Source organism: Prionailurus viverrinus, chromosome A3, assembly GCF_022837055.1.
Source record: "Prionailurus viverrinus isolate Anna chromosome A3, UM_Priviv_1.0, whole genome shotgun sequence".
NCBI classification, from domain to species: domain Eukaryota; kingdom Metazoa; phylum Chordata; class Mammalia; order Carnivora; family Felidae; genus Prionailurus; species Prionailurus viverrinus.
In genome coordinates this window covers 45,204,500-45,223,669 of record NC_062563.1, presented here as the reverse complement: position 1 = coordinate 45,223,669, position 19,170 = coordinate 45,204,500, and the positions used below count along the sequence as shown (strand labels likewise).

Here is a 19,170-nt window from a genome sequence, read left to right as displayed (position 1 = left end):
TCCTTCCTTCCTTCCTTCCTTCCTTCCTTCCTCTCTCTCTCTTTCTTTTGAGAGGGGGGGAGAGAGAGAGATGGGGAGGGGCAGAGAGAGAATCCCAAGCAGGCTCCACACTATCATTGTAGAGCCTGATGTGGAGCTCGAATTCTCAACTGTGAGATCACGACCTAAGCTGAAATCAAGAGCTGGATGCTTAACCAACTGAGCCACCCAGGCACCGTCCCCCCTCAACCCCCGCCTCCATTGTGGCCAATTTTAAGCCACCAATGTGATGTCACTGAACAGGAAGTTGGGAAAAGATGCTCAGTAGCCACTATTATATAGTATTTCTACCAGAGAGACCCTAGACATAAGTAATCTCAAGACCAAAGATAATAAAATAATTAGGAAGTGGTGAGTGTTGAGTAGTTATTAACTTTGTTTTTTAGTGTAACTTATTACATTGCAAGTTTATATAATTTAATTTTTAATAATGCCTGTGTTTAACAACCAGTTTAAAAAGTTCTTGAAGATTTAACACTTGGCTCTTGTAAGCCAAAATGAACTAGTTCCCATATACCACTGCCTGCAGGGCCAGCAGAAGGAGGTCCAGGTGGTTGGGAGAAGGGTCCAGGAAGCAGGTGGGCAGGGAGTAACAGCACTAATCTTGAACTCAGAAAAGCTTAAGACACCAGATATGGCTCAGTAGAGACTAGGGATGTGCTCCCAGATCCTAGCCTGGCTTCCTCCTTGTGAGAGTCCTGCTTCTGCCCTTCCATTTAAAGATCGAGGTCCATGGTCTAATCTCCACAGAACATGAAGTGTCTGATGTCTGATATAACATGGCCTCTCAGCAACTGGGCTGGACTCCATTTGCCTCTTTAGAGACACCGAAGGATCCTTGCAGGGTTGGGACTGCAGTTTTCAGCCTGAAACTTTGCTCTGATGTTTACATGCACTGCAAATGTGTGACATGTGACTAGAGAGGGAAAGAATGTGGGGGTAGTTGCTGCAGCTGCTCTTCACAAGCCCTAACACAAATCAACAAGAGCCAAAGTATGGAAAGAGCCCAAATGTCCATCAACTGATGAATGGATGAAGAAGATGTGGTTTATATATACAGTGGAATACTACTTGGCGATGAGAAAGAATGAAATCTGGCCATTTGCAGCAATGTGGATGGAGCTGGAGAGTGCTATGCTAAGTGAAATAAGTCAGGCAGAGAAAGACAGATACCATATGCTTTCACTCATATGTGGATCTTGAGAAGCTTAACAGAAGACCATAGGGGAAGGGAAGGGGGAAAAATAGTTTCAAACAGAGAGGGAGACAAATCATAAGAGACTCTTTTTTTTTAATTTATTTAAAAAAATTTTTTTTAACGTTTATTTATTTTTGGGACAGAGAGAGACAGAGCATGAACGGGGGAGGGGCAGAGAGAGAGGGAGACACAGAATCGGAAGCAGGATCCAGGCTCTGAGCCATCAGCCCAGAGCCTGACATGGGGCTCGAACTCACGGACCGTGAGATCGTGACCTGAGCCGAAGTCGGACGCTCAACCGACTGAGCCACCCAGGCGCCCCCATAATAGACTCTTAAATACAGAGAACAAACTAAGGGTTCACAGGGAGGTGCTGGGTGGGTGATGGGCATGGAGGAGGGCACTTGTTGGGATGAGCACTGGTGTTGCATGTAAGTGATGAATCATGGGAATCTACTCCTGAGGCCAAGAGCACACTGTATACACTGTATCTTAGCTAACTTGACAATAAATTATATTAAAAACAACAACAACAACAACAAAACAAATTATTTGGGTTGAAACTGGCACCTTAAAACCAAAGAATTAAAAGCCTTCTCCAGAGTGATGTCACCATCACAGTGGCATAAGGATGTCCATCATTTTTGTCCCCAAGCTCAACAGCAAACACTTGGCATCCATCCATGAACAAAAGGGCCTTTGAGGGAGCTCTGGGATCCAGCACCATACCCCAGGGACCTGGAAGAGTCTTGCCCACTGTGCATGAGGAAATAGGCAGACAGACCTCGGTGTTCACTGTGAACCCTGTGAACTGCGAACTGGCTCCAGCCCATCTTGGCCATGGTCCAGAAGCCCTTGGAGAATAGGGACTTAGACAATCACTTACAGAGGAGAGAGTCTTTGTAAAAGCACAATTTCCAGAGAAGTTCCAGGACTCCACTGAAGCAAAAAAGTATGAGTTTGGATGTGCCGGAGTGAAAAAGAAGAACAGTTTGACCTTACCCATGTCACCCATCCCCCAATGAGGCACAGCTTAGGGGCATTAAAGATCTTCCTTGGCCCATGGTTTATCCAGTGAGAAAAAGGGAGTAAGTGTGAGTAAGCACCCAGCCTCCCCAGCTGTGTGGGATGCTTCCAAAGGGGCTCATTTCTCTTTCACCTCATCCAGAGTACTTAATCGGGAGCTCCATGACTGGGGTGGGTTGGGGGGCAGAAAGAGGCTGGGGAGAGCAGCAAATAGTACTCTTGGAGGGCAATAAAGAGACACGGTTCCTAACTGCACTGTGAATTCCATCAAGAAGCCTGCCCACAAACTTCTGGGAACACCCTTCCTGCAAAACCCCTCAACTGGCTCACAAGCACTCCCAGCTCCCCTTGTGCCTCACCCACATGTCATCCCACCCCGTGGCCAGTTCCTGTGCATGCTCCTGACAGCACCATGAGCAGACATTAGCAGATGGCTGGTGAGGACCACAGAAAAGCAGTCATATCTGTGGCCAGAGAGAGACGACAAACTTGAGCTGCTACCTTTGGCAAAGTAAAAGAAAGACTGTCAGCACTCGAGCCTGGTACTTTGCAAGATCCAGAAAATGCATACAAACTTAAGAAATGTGCCACAGGGGCGCCTGGGTGGCGCAGTCGGTTAAGCGTCCGACTTCAGCCAGGTCACGATCTCGCGGTCCGTGAGTTCGAGCCCCGCGTCGGGCTCTGGGCTGATGGCTCAGAGCCTGGAGCCTGCTTCTGATTCTGTGACTCCCTCTCTCTCTGCCCCTCCCCCGTTCATGCTCTGTCTCTCTCTGTCCCAAAAATAAATAAACGTTGAAAAAAAAAAAAAAAAAAAAAGAAATGTGCCACAAAAGGGAGCAAGATGGGTGGAGCAGATGTATCCATAGAAGATCTAAGAACCCCTCAGGATCTCTAGCAGGGCTGACAGAGGTATGTCTCCTCTGAAGAAAGCAAACACTGGAGGAGGTAACCACTACTTAAAATGTGAAAACAGTAATGCAAAACTCCAAGAAACATGAGAAAATCAAGAAAGTGACATCACCAAAGGATCACAATAATTTTCCTGAACCAAACTCAAAGACATGGAGGTCTCTACCTTACCAGATAAAGAATTCAAAATAGCTGTTTTAAGGAAACTCAAAGAGCAGCAAAAAAAGAAAACAAAACACAAAAAGAGAATTCAATGAAGTCAGGAAAATGATACACAAACAAAATAAGAAGTTTAACAAAGAGACAGAAATCATAGAAAAGAACCAAACAAACTCTAGAGCTGGAGAATGAAACAAAGAAAAGAAAATATGCAACAGAGATCATCAGCACCAGACTTGGCGAAGGAGAGGAAAGAACCCATGAGATTGAAGACAGGATCTCTGAAACTATCAGTTCAGAGAAAAACAAAGAAAAAAGAATGAAAGAAAAAAGAAAAGCCTATATAATCTGTAGGATATCATTAAAGGGACCAATTGGCAAATCACTTCAGTTCTAGAAGGAGAAAGAGGGAGAGGGGACAGAAAGATTTTTTTAAGAAGTGATGGCTGAAAACATGCCAAATTTGAGTAAAGATTTGGATATCCATAATAAACCTCTCAAAAATCAAAGACAAAGATGTAGCAAGAGATAAAAAGCTTATAACTTACAAGGAAACCCCCATAAAGTTACCAGAGGACTTCTTAGCAGAAGCCTTACAGCCAGGGGAGAGGGAGATGATATATTAAAAGTGCTGAAAGAAAAAAAAAACTGCCAACCAGAATACTTTACCTTCAAAGCTGTCCTTCAGAAATGAAGGCTAAAAGGAGACTTATTCAGATGGACAAAACATGAGGGAGTTCACCACTAGACCTGCTTTATAACAATACTGAAAGGAGTTCTTCAAAACTGAAACGAACATGAATTAGTTGCATGAAACCATATGGAAATAAACAACACACTGGTAAAAGTAAGTATGTTGTCAAATTCAGAATACTCATACTGTAATATAGTGGAATGTGAACCATTTAACTCCAGTAAAAAGGTTAAAGGAGAAAGTATTAAAACTAATTATAGCTCTAATAATTTATTAACGAATATACAATATACACACATACAGCTGGCAAACAGACACATGAAAAGATGTCCAACCTCACTAGTCATCAGGGAACAGCAAATCAAAACCACAGTGAACTATCACTTTATACCTGTCAGAATGGCTAGAATCAAAAAGACAAGTAAAAATAGGGGGACAAAACAGAAGAGACTCATAAATAAGGAGAACAAACTGAGGGTTACTGGAGGGGTTGCGGGAGGGGGGATGGGCTAAATGGGTAAGGGGCACTAAGGAATCTACTCCTGAAATCATTGTTGCACCATATGCTAATTTGGATGTAAATTTAAAAAAATAAAAAATTAACATTAAAAAAAAAGAAGAAATAACAAGTGTCAGTGAGGATGTGGAGAAAAAGGAGCCCTCGTGCACTGTTGACAGAAGTGCAGATTGGTACAGCCACCAAGGAAAACAGTATGGAGGTTCCTCAAAAAATGAAAAACAGAAATACCATATGATCCAGTAATTCCACTACTGGGCATTTACCCAAAGAAAATGAAAACACTAATTCAAAAAGATGTATGCATCACTACGTTTATTACAGCATTATTTATAACAGCCAAGGTATGGAAGAAACCTGAGTGTCCATCAATAGACAAATGGATAAAGAATATATGTTATATATATATACAATGGAATATTACTCCGCCACAAAAAAGAATGAGATCTTGCCATTTGTGACATGGATGAAACTAGAGATTATATTATGCTAAGTGAAATAAGTCAGACAGACAAAGATAAATATTGTACAATTTCACTTAAATGTGGAATCTAAAAAACAAGATAAATGAATAAACAAACAAAAAGCAAAAACAGACCCATAAATACAGACAACAAACTGATGGTTGCCAGAGTGGGGGTAATGAACAAAATGGGTGAAGGGGAGTGGGAGGTACAGGCTTCCAGTTATGGAATGATTTAGACATAGGGATAAAAGGTACAGCCAGGGAATATACATCAATGGTATTATGATACCATAGTATGGTGACAGATGATAACTACACTTGCTGTCACCATAGCATAACATACAGACTTGTCCAATCATTATGTTGCACACCTGAAACTAATGTAACATGTGTCAACTATACTTCAATTAAAAAAAATGAGTACACAATGTAAAAAGAGGTAAGCTGTGATATCAAAAACATAAAGTGGGGGAGTTAAAGGGTAAAGTGTTACATATGATCAAAGTTAAGTTGTTAATAATGTAAAATATACTGCTAGAGCCAGAAGGCATTTTAGGTAAGTCTCATGGTAACCACAAAGCAAAAACCTATGGTAGATTCACAAAAGACAAACAAAAGAGAATCTAAGTGTATCACTACAAAAATTCATCAACTTATAAAGGAAGACAGCAAGAGAGAAAGAAAGGAACAAGGATACTACCAAAAAAAAAAAAAAGCCAGAAAATAGTCAAGAAGATGCATCAGTAAGTCCTTAAGCTATCAATGATTACTCGAAATATAAATGAATTGTAGTCTCCAATCAAAAGACATAAAGTGGTTGAATGAATAAGGAAGACTCAACTACATGCTGCCTAAAAGAGACTCACTTCAGCTTTAAGAAAACATGCAGGCTCAAAGTGAAAAGAAGGAAAAAGATATTCCATGCAAGTGGAAACCAAGAGAGACCAGGGGTAGCTATACTTACACCAGACAAAAAGACTTTATGCCAAAAAAGAGTAACAAGAGACCAAGAAGGTCATTATATAAATGATAAAGGGGTCAATTTATCAAGAAGATATAACAATCATACATATATAAAAACTCAACATCAGACCACCTAAACATATTACGCGAATACTAAAAGATAAGAAGGGGAAAATAGGTGACAATAATAACAGTAGGGGACTTCAACACCCCCACTTTCAAAAATGGATGGAACATCCGGACAGAAAATCTACAAGGAAATGTTGGACTTAAACAATACTTTAGCCCAATGGACCTAACAGACATGCACAGAACATGCCATCCAACAGCAGCAGAATATACATTCTTCTCCAGCACACACAGAACATTCTTCAGGATTGATGATCATAAGTTAGTTCACAAAACAAGTCTTAGCACATTTAAGAAGACTGAAATCATACCAAGTATCTTTTCTGACCACATGTTATAAAACTAAAAGTCCGTAGCATTTTGGACAATTCACAAATAAGTAGAAATAAAAAAACAAAACGAAACATTCCTGAACAACCATGTAGTTGTTCCAAAGAACAAGTTAAAAAGGAAATAAAAAATATCTTCAAACAAACAAAAATGGAAAGACAATATACCAAAACCTATCGGATGTTGAAAAAGCCATTCTAGGAGGTAGATTTATAGCAATAAATGGCTATATCAAGAAAAAAAGATTGCAAATAAACAATTAAATTTACACCTCAAGGAACTTGGAAAAGGAGATCAAATTAAGTCCAAAGTTAGTAGAAGGTAGGAAATACAAAGATCAGAGCAGAAATAAATGAAATAGGCTAGAAAACAGTAGAAGATTTCAATGAAACTAAGAGTTGATTTTTGAAAAGTTAAAATTGACAAACCTTCAGCTAGACTAAGAAAAAAAAAAGAGGACTAAAAGTCAGAAATGAGGGGCACATAGGTGGCTCAGTTTGTTAAGTGTCCTACTCTTGATTTCAGCTCAGCTCATGATCTCACAGTTCATGGGTTTGAGCCCCACATCAGACTCTGCACTGACAGTGTGGATCCTGCTTGGGATTCTCTCTTTCTCTCCCTCTCTTCCTGCCCCCTTTCCACCTGTGTGCACATGTGCACTCTCTCTCTATAAATAAATAAACAAACAAACAAACATTAAGGAAAACAGAAATGAAACAGGAGACATTACAACTGGTAACAAAGAAATACAAAGGATCATTAGGATTACTATGAACAATTGTGTGGCAACAAATTGGACAACCTAGAATAAATGGATAAATTCTTAGAAACATACAACTTACCTAGACTGAATCATGAAGAAATAGAAAATATGAACAGACCAATAACAAGAGATTGAATCAGCAATCAAAAACCTCCTGACAAAGAAAAGTCCCAGACCAAATGGTTTCACTGGTAAATTCTACCAAATATTTAAAGAAGAATTGACACTGACCCTTCTCAAGCTTTTCCAAAAAATTAAGATGAGGGAATACTCCCAAACTCATTTTATGAACCAAACATTACCCTTAGACCATAGCCAGGTAAGGACATTACAAGAAAAGAAAACTATAGACCAATATCCCTGATGAATACACATAGGAAATTCTCAACAAAATATTAGGAAACTGGATTCAACAGCACATTAAAAGGAACATACACCATGATCAAGCAGGACTTATTCCTGTGAGGCAAGGATGGTTCAACATACACAAATCAGTAATTGTGATACACCACACTAATAGAAAAATAAAAATCATATGATCATCTCAATAGATGCAGAGAAAGCATCTGACAAAATATCACACCCCTCATGATAAGAATGCTCAATAAATAGAATACAGTAGAAAAATGTTTCAATTAAATAAAGGCCATTTATGACAAGCCCATAACTAATATCATACTCAACAGTGAATGGTTAAAAGCTTTTCCTTGAAGATCAGGCACAGGACAAGGGTGCCACTCCTATTCAACATAAAACTGGAAGTCCTTGCCAGAGAAATCAAGCAAGAAAAAGAAATAAAAGGTATGTAAATTAGAAAGGAAGTAGTAAAACCATCTGTTTGAAAATGATATGATCTTATATAGAGAAAATCCTAAAGACTCCACCAAAAAAACCGTTAGAACTGATAAACAAATGCAGGAAAGTTGCAGGATACAAAACCAATGTACAGAAATCAGTTGCATTTCTATACACTAACAATAATATACCTGAAAAAGAAAGAAAATAAACCCATTTTCAATAGTATTAGAATTAATGTTGTTAAAATGTCCATACTACCCAAAGCCATCTCTAGATTCAGTGCAATCCCTATCAAAATTCCAATGGCACTTTTCACAGAAATAGAACAAACAGTCCTAAAATGTATATTGAACCACAAAAGACACCGAATAGCCAGAGCAATTCTGAGAAAGAAGAACAAAGCTGGAGGCATCACACTTTCTGATTTCAAATCATATTACAAAGCTGTAATAATCAAAACAGTATGATACCAGGATAAAAACAGACACAAAAGCAAGTGGAACAGAATCAAGAGCCCAGAAATAAACACCTGCATATACAGGCAACTAATATTTAATAAGGGAGCCAAGAGTACTCAATGCAGAAATGATTGTCTCTTCAACAAACACTGTTGGGAAAACTGGTATCTACATGCAGAAGAGTGAAATTGGACCCCTATCTCAGACCACTCCCAATGTATCAAATACTTAAACATAACACCTGAAACTGTATAACTCCTAGAAGAAAACATAGGGAAGAAGCTCCTTGACACTGTTCTTGGCAACAATTTTTTGGATATGACATCAAAATCACTAATAAAAACAAATATTAATAAGCAATAAAAACAAAAATTAATAAGAAAGACTAAACCAAACTAAAAAGCTTATGCACAGCAAAAGGAACAATCAACACAATAAAAAGGTGATCTACACAATAGGAGAAAGTATTTTATTTTTTTTTTATTTTTTTTTAATGTTTATTTATTTTTGAGACAGAGACAGAGCATGAACGGGGGAGGGTCAGAGAGAGAGGGAGACACAGAATCCGAAGCAGGCTCCAGGCTCTGAGCTGTCAGCACAGAGCCTGACGCAGGGCTCAAACTCATGGACCGTGAGATCATGACCTGAGCCGAAGTCGGAGGCTTCACCGACTGAGCCACCCAGGCACCCCTGGGAGAAAGTATTTTAAATCATATACTGGAATATCAGATAAGGGGTTAATATCCAAAATACATAAAGAACTCATACAACTCAACAGGGGAAAAATGACCCAATTTAAAAATGGACAGAGAACCTAAATAGACATTTATTCCAAAGAATGCATACAAATGGCCAACAGGTACATGAAAAGAGGCTCAACCTCACTAATCATCAGGAGATGAAAATCAAAACCACAATGAGATACCCCTTACACCTATTAGGAAGGCTATCATCAAAAAGACAAGAGATAGCAGGCACTGGCAAGAATGTGGAGAAAAAGTAACCCTCCTGGACCACCTGGCTGGCTCAGTAGGTAGAGTATGTGACTTGATCTCAAGGGTTGTGAGCTCAAGCCCTATGTTGGGTGCAGAGGTCACTTAAAAACAAAATCTTTAAAAAAAAATGTAATCCCCATGCACTGTTGGTGGTAATGTAACTTGCTACAGCCAGTATGGAAAACAGTATGCAGGTTTCTCAAAAAAGTAAAAATAGAATTGCCACATGACCTAGCAATCCCACTTTTGGGGGTATATCCAAAGGAAACAAAAACAGGATCTTGAACAGATATCTGCACTCCCATGTTCATTGTAGCATTATTCACAATAGCCAAAATATGGAAACAACTTAAGTTTCCTTCAACAGATGAATGAATTTTAAAATGTGGTATATATGCATACAATGGAATATTATTTGGCCACAAGAAAGTAGGAAACCCTGCCATTTGCAACAACATGGGTGGACCGTGAAGGTATTATGCTAAGCCAAGTCAGAGAAAGGCAAATATTACACGATATCACTTAATATGGAATCTAGGGGCGCCTGGGTGGCTTGGTCGGTTAAGTATCCGACTTCAGCTCAGGTCATGATCTCGCGGTCCGTGAGTTTGAGCCCCGCGTCAGGCTCTGGGCTGATGGCTCAGAGCCTGGAGCCTGTTTCAGATTCTGTGTCTCCCTCTCTCTCTGCCCCTCCCCTGTTCATGCTCTGTCTCTCTCTGTCTCAAAAATAAACAAACATTAAAAAAAATATGGAATCTAAAAAAGGAGAACACATAAAAACGGTAGAACTGTGGTTACCAGGGGTTAGGTGGTAAGTGAAATGGAAAGAAGTCGGTCAAAGGGCACAAAATTTCCAGTTATAAGATAAATAAGTTCTAGGGATCTAATGGACAGCATGGTGATTATAATTAACAATATTGTATTATATACTTGAAAGTTGCTAAAAGAGTGGATCTTAAACATTTTCACCACAAGAAAGTACTGGTAATTATGTGACAATAAGGAGGTGTTAGCTAATGCTATGGTGGCAACTGTTTTGCAGTATATAAGTGTATCAACTCGACATGGTGTACATCTTTTTTTTTTTTTAATGTTTATTTATTTTTGAGAGAGAGAGGTCACACACACATGCCACGGAGGGGCAGAGAGAGTGGGGCGGGAGGGTGGGGGGGACGGAAGATCCAAAGTGGGCTCTGTGCTGACAGCAGAGAGCCTGATATGGGGTTCTAATTCATGAACTGTGAGATCATGACCTGAGCTGAAGTCAGATGCTTAACTGACTAAGCCACCCAGGTGCCCCAAAATGGTATACATCTTAAACTTACACAGTGGTATATGTCAATTATATCTCAATAAAGCTGGAACAAATAAATAAAAACCTCCAAAAAACAAAGCCCTGACTAAACTGGGTTTGTCCATTTTGGTCATTCAAAGACCTGACTGGGGTCTGCGTGAATCATTACTTATCAGTAGTTTGTTCTCATCATGTAAAGACATAGTTTTCAAAATGGTGCTGCTGTGCCCAAATATTCCCTGACTCTTCCTTTTTCCATTAGCCTGAAGCTATAGGTTGAATGAAAATATACAAAAGCAAGTTCTTAAAGGAAAATGCAAAAAACTAAAAATGGAAAAAAAAAAAAAACCTTTTCAATGGGGAAGAAATAAATATTAGGGACTACTACCTCAGAATCTAACTTTAGGGCCAGTTCTCACCTTAAAAAACTAATGCCTTTATCTCTCAAAGGTCATCCTGTTTTCCATCATGTAGATAAATGTTTCACCACCCTGACTGCGCACTGGAACCACATGGGGAGCTTTTTAGAAAGACCCCAAAAGATTGGTCTACTTTGTCTAAGTACATGGTAGCATCAGGATTTTTAATTGAGATATAATTCACCTACCATAAAAATAAACCTTAAATGAGTATATATATTTGGTAGCTTTTAGTATATTCACAAATGTGCACACCTTCACCCACTAATTCCAAAACATTTTCATCTCCTGTACCCCTGCAAAAAAACCCATACCCTTTATTAGTTATTCCCCATCTACCTCTTTCTCCAGCCACTAATCTAGTTTCTGTCTCTAGGGACTTGCTTATTCTAGGCTTTCATATAAATGGAATCATATAATAGTGCTCTTTGATGTCTGGCTGCTTTCACCTAGTGTAATGTTTTCAAGGTTCAAACATGTTATAGCATGCATCAGTACTTCATTCCCTTTGATTTCCTAATAATATTCCATTGTATGGCTGTACCACCTTTTGTCTGTTTATTCATTCATCAACAAGCAAATGGACATTTGGGTTGTTTCCACTTTTTTGGTTATTATGCATAATGCTGCTATGAATGTTCACGTACATGTTTTTGTGTGGACATGTATTTTCAGTTCTAGGAGTGGAACTGCTGGGTCAAATGGTAATTCTATGTTTAACTTTTTGAGAAAATGCCAGATTATTTTCCAAAGTGGCCACACTATTTTATAATGCCACCAGCAATGTATGAGATGGCACCTTCTCCACATCCTCACCAACACTTGTTATTGTCCTTCTCTTTTATTATAACCATCCCAGCAAGTGTGAAACGGTATCTCATTGTGGTTTTGATTTGTAGTTTCCTAATGACTGTCATTTCATGAGCTTATTGGCCATTTGTATATCTTTGTTGGAGAAATGGCTATTCAAATCCTTTGCCCACATTTTATTTGGATTATTTGTCTCTTTATTGCCATATGAGTTCTTTATATATTCTGGATATAAGTTTATTGCCATGTGGACAGTCTAAAAGCATCCCCATCAGGATCACCTGATTCTGATCAGGTGATGTTCATACAAACTGAGCTTGAGAACTACTGATGTAGAAACAAGCTCCAACAGATCATGTTATCAGAATAAAAGAATTTTTGATTCCAAGTTTTACAAGAAAAGTAATATTCTTTAAATAGCTCTTAAGTTTTGTCAAATAGAGAAATTAATGTATGAAGAATCCCTGAACGATCATCCTAGAAGTAAAACTGCTAAATTCTCACCTTCGAATGCTTTTCCATAAACTGGCCACTTGAAAAAAAAGCTAATTTGTTGTCATCTTTGCCTGAACGTTGGGATTCTATGAATTAAATATTCAGTTATAGAGCTGGACATGAAAGGGTTTTATTCATGTCTGCTAATTATGATATGCAAAAGAGAACACAAAAATTCATTCAAACTAAGATTATCTCGTTGTCAAAAGCAATCTTCAGTCCAAGCTTACATAAACCACGTTTACAGGCCTTTACAAAAATTGTCCTCTAGATTTCTCATGCGATACAAAGGGAACATTTTAGCTCACATTTGAATTGCTTTCTTTTCTTGATTCCTAAAACTAGCAACAGAAGCCTGACCTTGTGAGATCCCTGTACACAAGTCAATAATGAGACATTTGCAGGGGAGCTCCATTCCTTTAAAACAGACTTCCCAAACATGGTCCCTAAACCGGCAGCATCAATATCACCCATGAACTAGTGAGATGTACACATTCCCAGGCCCATCCCGAACCTACTAGATCATGCTGAGCGTGGGTCCCAGTAATCTGTGTTCTAATCACCCCAAGAGTTATTTCAATGCATGCTCAAGCTTGAGTACTTACTTCTTTAGAATACTTTCCTCACATTTCTTATACACACATATAGCGGCTACCATTGGTTACGACCCTATCCTTCCTAAAGCTGAACAGCCACCACACACTCCCTAATTACCCTGAGGCACTAAGAGTCCCAATTTTGTTGTGTCAATTTCTCCATAGCACAGAGCAGACCCCATGAATATCCCAATTTCAGCACTTTCAACTCCTAAGAATGTCCAAAGCTTCAGATGGAGTGGCATGAGGTAGAAAGCTATCACAATATTTTTGGCTTTAGGAAGGCCTAAATGTTTCAATATTTTTCAGGAAGGCCTATTTTCAACAGGCTCGCACCAACATGAAGGCCTAAAGATACCTCAATACACTTAATGTTTCGCTATCAGAACTAGGATTTGAATCCTAATTATCAAATCTTGTGGGGGCAGATTCAGAGAAGGAAGCCACAACTAACTAAATTTCTGTAAGGGCAGAGTGTCCCTCCACGAATGCCTCCAGCGGTAGGGCAAGGATGAGGGACAATCTCACAAGGTGCAGGGTTGCTCACGGCAGCTGCCCCAGGCACCAGGTCAGCCTGCTCTCCACTTTGAGCTGAGATGTGCTAAAGCTAGCTAGCTTGCCAGCTCTCTTCTGTGTCTCTTCTCCTCACTTCTGTTGGGTGTAGACTTCAGGGTCTACAGCTGGCAAACCACAGGGGGTGGGTTCCATCTTCCTTTACTCCCATTCCTACCTCCTGTCTCAGTAAAGCCTTCCAGGATGGATGCTATGGAATTTGTGGAGCATGTTCTGAATCAGTGGTCACCACTGACGTGCTCACAGGGCCAGGATGGTACAATGGTGGGCTCGAGGACACCTGTGTTGTCTCCAGCAGCTGCTCCAAAGCTGCTCCAAAGCTCCATCTCACTGGGGACCTGCAGAAGAGCAGGCCCAACAGCAGGCCTTCTGATTTTTCTAGAGAAGCTAGAAATTCCAACTGTTATGTACACTTTCTTAATTTGTAAATGCTAGCCACTAATAAAACAAAACTTACTCATCTACAACCTAAATCAAATCATGAGAAAACACTGGACAAATCCAAATTGAGAGATGTTGCACAAAATAACTGATGTGTGCTCTTCAAAACTGTCACTGTCATGAAAAACAAAGGCAAACTAGAGAGTTCCAGATTACAAGAGACCGAAGACACGGGACACCTCAATGCAAAAAATGATGTGGATTTACTTCTGCTCTAAAGGACTGTCCGTAAAATCTGAATAAGGTCTGTAGATTAGATAATAGGAGTGCAGGAATCATGTTCAATCCTGACCTCTGTACTACAGTTACATAAGAGAACATTCTTGTTTTTAGGAAATAACCACGAAAGTATTTAGTGGTAAAGAGGCATTACATCCACAACTTATTTTTAAAAGTTTCAGAAAAACATAAATGTAAAGAGTTCTTAAATAATATATATGTATAATATTTATATTTTTATATAATTATATTTATAATATAACATAAGTAATATAAATATATGTTTATATATTAAAAGACAGAAATACATAGAAAAAGCAAGCAAAGAGAATGATAAAGCAAATGTGGTAAAATGTTACCATTTAGGGAACTTGGGTGCTTACAAGTTTTCTGTAAGTGTGAAATTTTGCTAAAACAAAAAGTTAAAAAAAATATTACTTTCCAAGTCAAACAAATTCCATGTGTCAGCAGGATGCTGGTCTGTGATCTCTGGCCTCTGGGATCTTGGGGTCTCAGAAATCCCCCTCAGACACCCTCAAGAATCTCTCCCTTTCACCCTAACTCCCATCTCTACCTTTAGGAGCAGGGCAAAGAACCCACAGCAGCCTGACATCTGGAAGCATCTCACAAAAACCTAAAACTAAAGCTAGGTCACACTGGGAAGGAGTGTGATGTCACAGCTCAGGAGCGAGCCTGGCCTTGGAAGCAGGGAGGGGATGGCAGCTGTAGGGGTGTGGGGCAAAACCAGAAGCAATGTGCTTATTTCTCTCATTTCTCTTACTAAGCGTAACCCAGGCAGATAAATCACCAACCTCACACACAACAGCATGATTCTCTTCATCTTGGGCCTCGATTAGTTCAGCCAGGAAGTACTCGCCGTAAGTTTCCTTCAGAATGGTGTCATGGCGCAAAAATATCGGCATGAGATCATCATGATCTTCTACCCTGTTTAATGCAAAGGCTTAATTAATTTCAGTGTTCCTTCCTTCAGCTGAGCACCTACTCTGTGCCAGACCGTGTTCTAAATGCCAGGGACACAGCAACATGCTCATGACATGAACTTGCATTCTTACAGGAGAAAGAGAATGAAACTATAGCAAATACAACACTTCAAAGATTTCAAACAGTGGTAAGTGCTCTGGGAGGGAGAGTGACAAGGTCAAGTGGTCAGGGAAGACCTCTCCAAGGAGGGACATCTGAGCTGAGACCTGGATAAAGAAAAGGGAAGAGAGCTATGTCAAGAGACCTGAGGGTGGAAAATTCCAGTCAGAGGGAACACACTCAGCATAGTTGGGTATGGAATGTGGGGCATCATTTGTTCTGAGACAAAGGACAAAAAGCTAGGAACAGCATTTCCTAAATGTGTTCCAAAGGACACTACTTCTATGACATTGTCCCTAGCATCCCCTTCTTCTTCCCAAAAGAATTCAACTGTCTAAAGACAATTTCCTAGTATAGGTGCCCTCTGGAGTGTCACAGTTATATATTAGAGACTGAGAAGTACTAGAATAAATATGAATATTTAACCTTGTTTATGCATTTACCCAACATGGACCCATGGTACCCTTTACGCTTATCAATGGGGAACAGAAACCATGGTACTCACCAGCCCTTCTGACACAGAGGAAGTTCCAGCAGCTCCCCCGCCATTTGGCAGGGTTCTAGGGCTGGTTCCTTTATATTCTAGTTGCCCTTAAAAAAATTTTTTTTAATGTTTATTTTTGAGAGAGAGAGACTCAAGTGGGGGAGGGGCAGAAAGAGGGAGACACAGAATCCGAAGCAGGTTCCAGGCTCTGAGCTGTCAGCACAGAGCCTGACATGGGGCTTGAACCCATGGACCACGAGATTATGACCTGAGCTGAAGTCGGATGCTCAACCAACTGAGCCACCCAGGCACCCCCCTCTAGTTGCCCTTTTAAATTGAGGCTTTTTTTCAGTGCCCCACAGAAGGTGAGTCTGCACATGGTCCCTAGGTAATATCCCTGACCACTGCAGTACACAGCATCCAGGGTGGGGGTTCCCTTCATTCCTGGGTCTCTGCCTCTCTTGCCATTCTTTATGCGGTCACTCTGTCCTCTGTTATGCTGTTCAGAAGCTGTTCAGTCAGTCCTCAGTTCTTCAAGAGGAATTGCTCCAAAACAGCAATTGACTTGGTGTGTCCATGGAGGAGGTGAGTTCAGGTTCTTCCTACGTTGCCATCTTGGACCAGAAGTCTACCCTTTACTCCTGACACATCACTACATTTCCCATAAAGAAGGAAACGCTATTTTTAATGCATTTTTATTTTTAATGCATTTAAAAATAATGAAGCTCTGGGGCACCTGGGTGGCTCAGTGGGTTAAGCGTCTGACTTCGGCGCAGGTCACGATCTCACAGCTCATGAGTTCGAGCCCCGCATCGGGCTCTGTGCTGACAGCTCAGAGCCTGGAGCCTGCTTTGGATTCTGTCTCTCCCTCTCTCTGCCCCTCCGCAGCTCACACTCTGTCTCTCTGTCTCTCTCTCAAAAATAAATAAACGTTAAAAAATATTTTTAAAAATAATGAAGCTCTGCTCACCACCTTGGAAACATTCACCTCAGGCTTCCCTTGTCAGGACCCTACACAGGGATCTTGACAACCAGCATGGGAGGAGAGGGAGAACCAAGAACCGGGTTTATGGTTTCACAGTGATGCTGGCTCTTAGACTCCATTTTTCTGACATTATCTAACATTCTTTTATTCTTTTTAGTACATTATTGGTTATATTTAGTACTCTATTTTACCTGCCTAGGATGTTCTTATACTTTTTTTTCCTGGTACTTTTCTTATTAAAATGTTCCACATTTGGGGTTTTTTTGTTGCTATTGTTGTTTTTCTGTGCTATATCTGATTTGGCTACTAAATTTTATCTCTTCTCCCCTTTACTTCATTACTGTGCCATCTTCATCATCCTATTTGATCTTTTAGTATGTTCTCTTTGACATTAACAGTAGGTTCATATGAGTGATCTGTATGTATATAAAGCTCAGGGCTTTATCCAGATTATCTCCGTTGGTATACTTCTCATAGCTACCCCAGAAGGTAGGGATTGCCATCTTCACTCTATAGATGGTGGAGAGCAAGGCTCAAAGGGAGGATGAAATGCTTTGCCTGAAATGACAACAATAGTTGGCAACAGAGCCATGTTATAAACTCAGGTCAGCTTAGACTCTGCCATCACATACTACACTAAGTCACCAATGCACTTCAAAAATTTCCCTTTACTTCGACATTCCTTTTGAAAGTGGGCAGCAAGAAGCATGAGCACGAGCTAAACAGTTGAGAGGAGACTTTGGCTCAAGGGACAGGGGTCGACACCATGGCTTATCCACCCAGCCCTGCCCCAACTCCTGGATTGGATTCCCCCAATCCTGTAACAGCTACACTCCCCATGTCTAAACGCTTTAAACTGGACAGCTCCATGCACTCTGGATGAAAATCCCCACTTTGTTCCAATGATGAAAGCTTTACCTCTGGTGAGCCTCATCTGTTGGAATGTTGTTTTTTCATCAGTAATAAACATCTTGATGGGAGAAATACACACTTGAAAAACTTCATCTCTGCTATATAAAACTCAGAAGTAAGGGAAAAACTAGCTAACAGACCACGATACAGGAAGGAAAAAACAAAGAGAAGATGACAACCATTAGGGATTAAACATAACTCCCCAGGTTGACTCTTATTCTTAACCTGTCAGCACTCTCTGGAAGGAAAGACAGCAGAAGGTCCTTATCCAGACAACCAGGATATTTGCTTATTATACTGTCAACCTGGGTATGATGTCATCACCAACCAACTGTCTCATTCCACATGCCAGCACATCAGAGAGACTCTCTAGTAGGGAGTCTAAAACATGGAGCCAGAACTGAGAAATGTATAGAACTGTTGAGTCACTACATTACACACCTGAAACTAATATAACACTGTGTGTTCATTATGTTGGAATTATTAAAATAATGACTAACTAAATAAACAAATACACTTAAAATATATTCATGACATGGATCCAGAAACAAACACCAACTGTGTTTTTAGGATGGACTTGACTGTACTCTCACACCATAGCCACTTCACAAGCTGTTTCAGCTCTGCACTAAATTTTTTAAGTAGTCTTTGACTACTTGCCCATCTATTTTTGTGTGTCCACAATCACTTTGAGAGCTACCAGTGGCTGGGTGTGATTGGGTGTACCAAAGCTCCATAATAAATGCATTGAAGGCTCATGGTGCTCTTCTGAAAAGATTGGAGGATAAATGATACAGTGTAGTGGTCAAAGTCTGGGCTGGAAGCCAGAATGCCTAAATCTGGATTTAATAACTGTGACCTCAAGCATATCACTCAAACCCTCATCCCATAGTTTTCTCATCTGTCAGAAAGACAGTAAATTTAATGTTGAGATAATAGCGTGTGATGTGCTATTATTATTAACGTTACTACAACTTAGGTAGGAAGGGTCCATAAGGACAAGCGAAGAATATTTATAATCAATGCATGGAATGGAAGAGGTTATCACTATAGAAGCCTGAATAGCTGTGCTAGTTGCCTATTGTCCCATTCCATCCACTATCACTAATCTGTTTAAAACCCTGCTTTCTTCACCTCACTCCCTTACTCAAAATCTTTTGCTAGCCCCCGCTGTTTCTGGGATGAGGTCAGAGCCCTTTAGCCTCATCTTTAAGGCCTCTTTTCATAATCATCACCAACAATGACACACAAGGTGATCTACTCATTCTCCCTAGAAGGGGACCTCACCATCTTCCCTCCTTCTGCCTCTGTCCCTATCCAGCACTGTGACCCACCCACTTATTCCAAATTCCAGCATCCTTCCACCCCATACACTCCAGTGGCTCATCATCCCAGCC

General features: G+C 40.1%; 1 protein-coding gene across 9 annotated transcripts in view; it reads right to left on the bottom strand.

Moving 5' to 3' along the window:
- CFAP61 (cilia and flagella associated protein 61) overlaps nt 1–19,170 on the bottom strand; it is a 289,083-nt gene that overhangs the window by 237,004 nt on the left and 32,909 nt on the right. For all 9 annotated transcript variants that reach the window (XM_047854160.1, XM_047854163.1, XM_047854162.1 and 6 more), the window contains one exon: nt 15,104–15,236. In XM_047854160.1, coding sequence (XP_047710116.1) covers nt 15,104–15,236 — 133 coding nt within the window. The remainder of the gene's footprint in view (nt 1–15,103; nt 15,237–19,170) is intronic.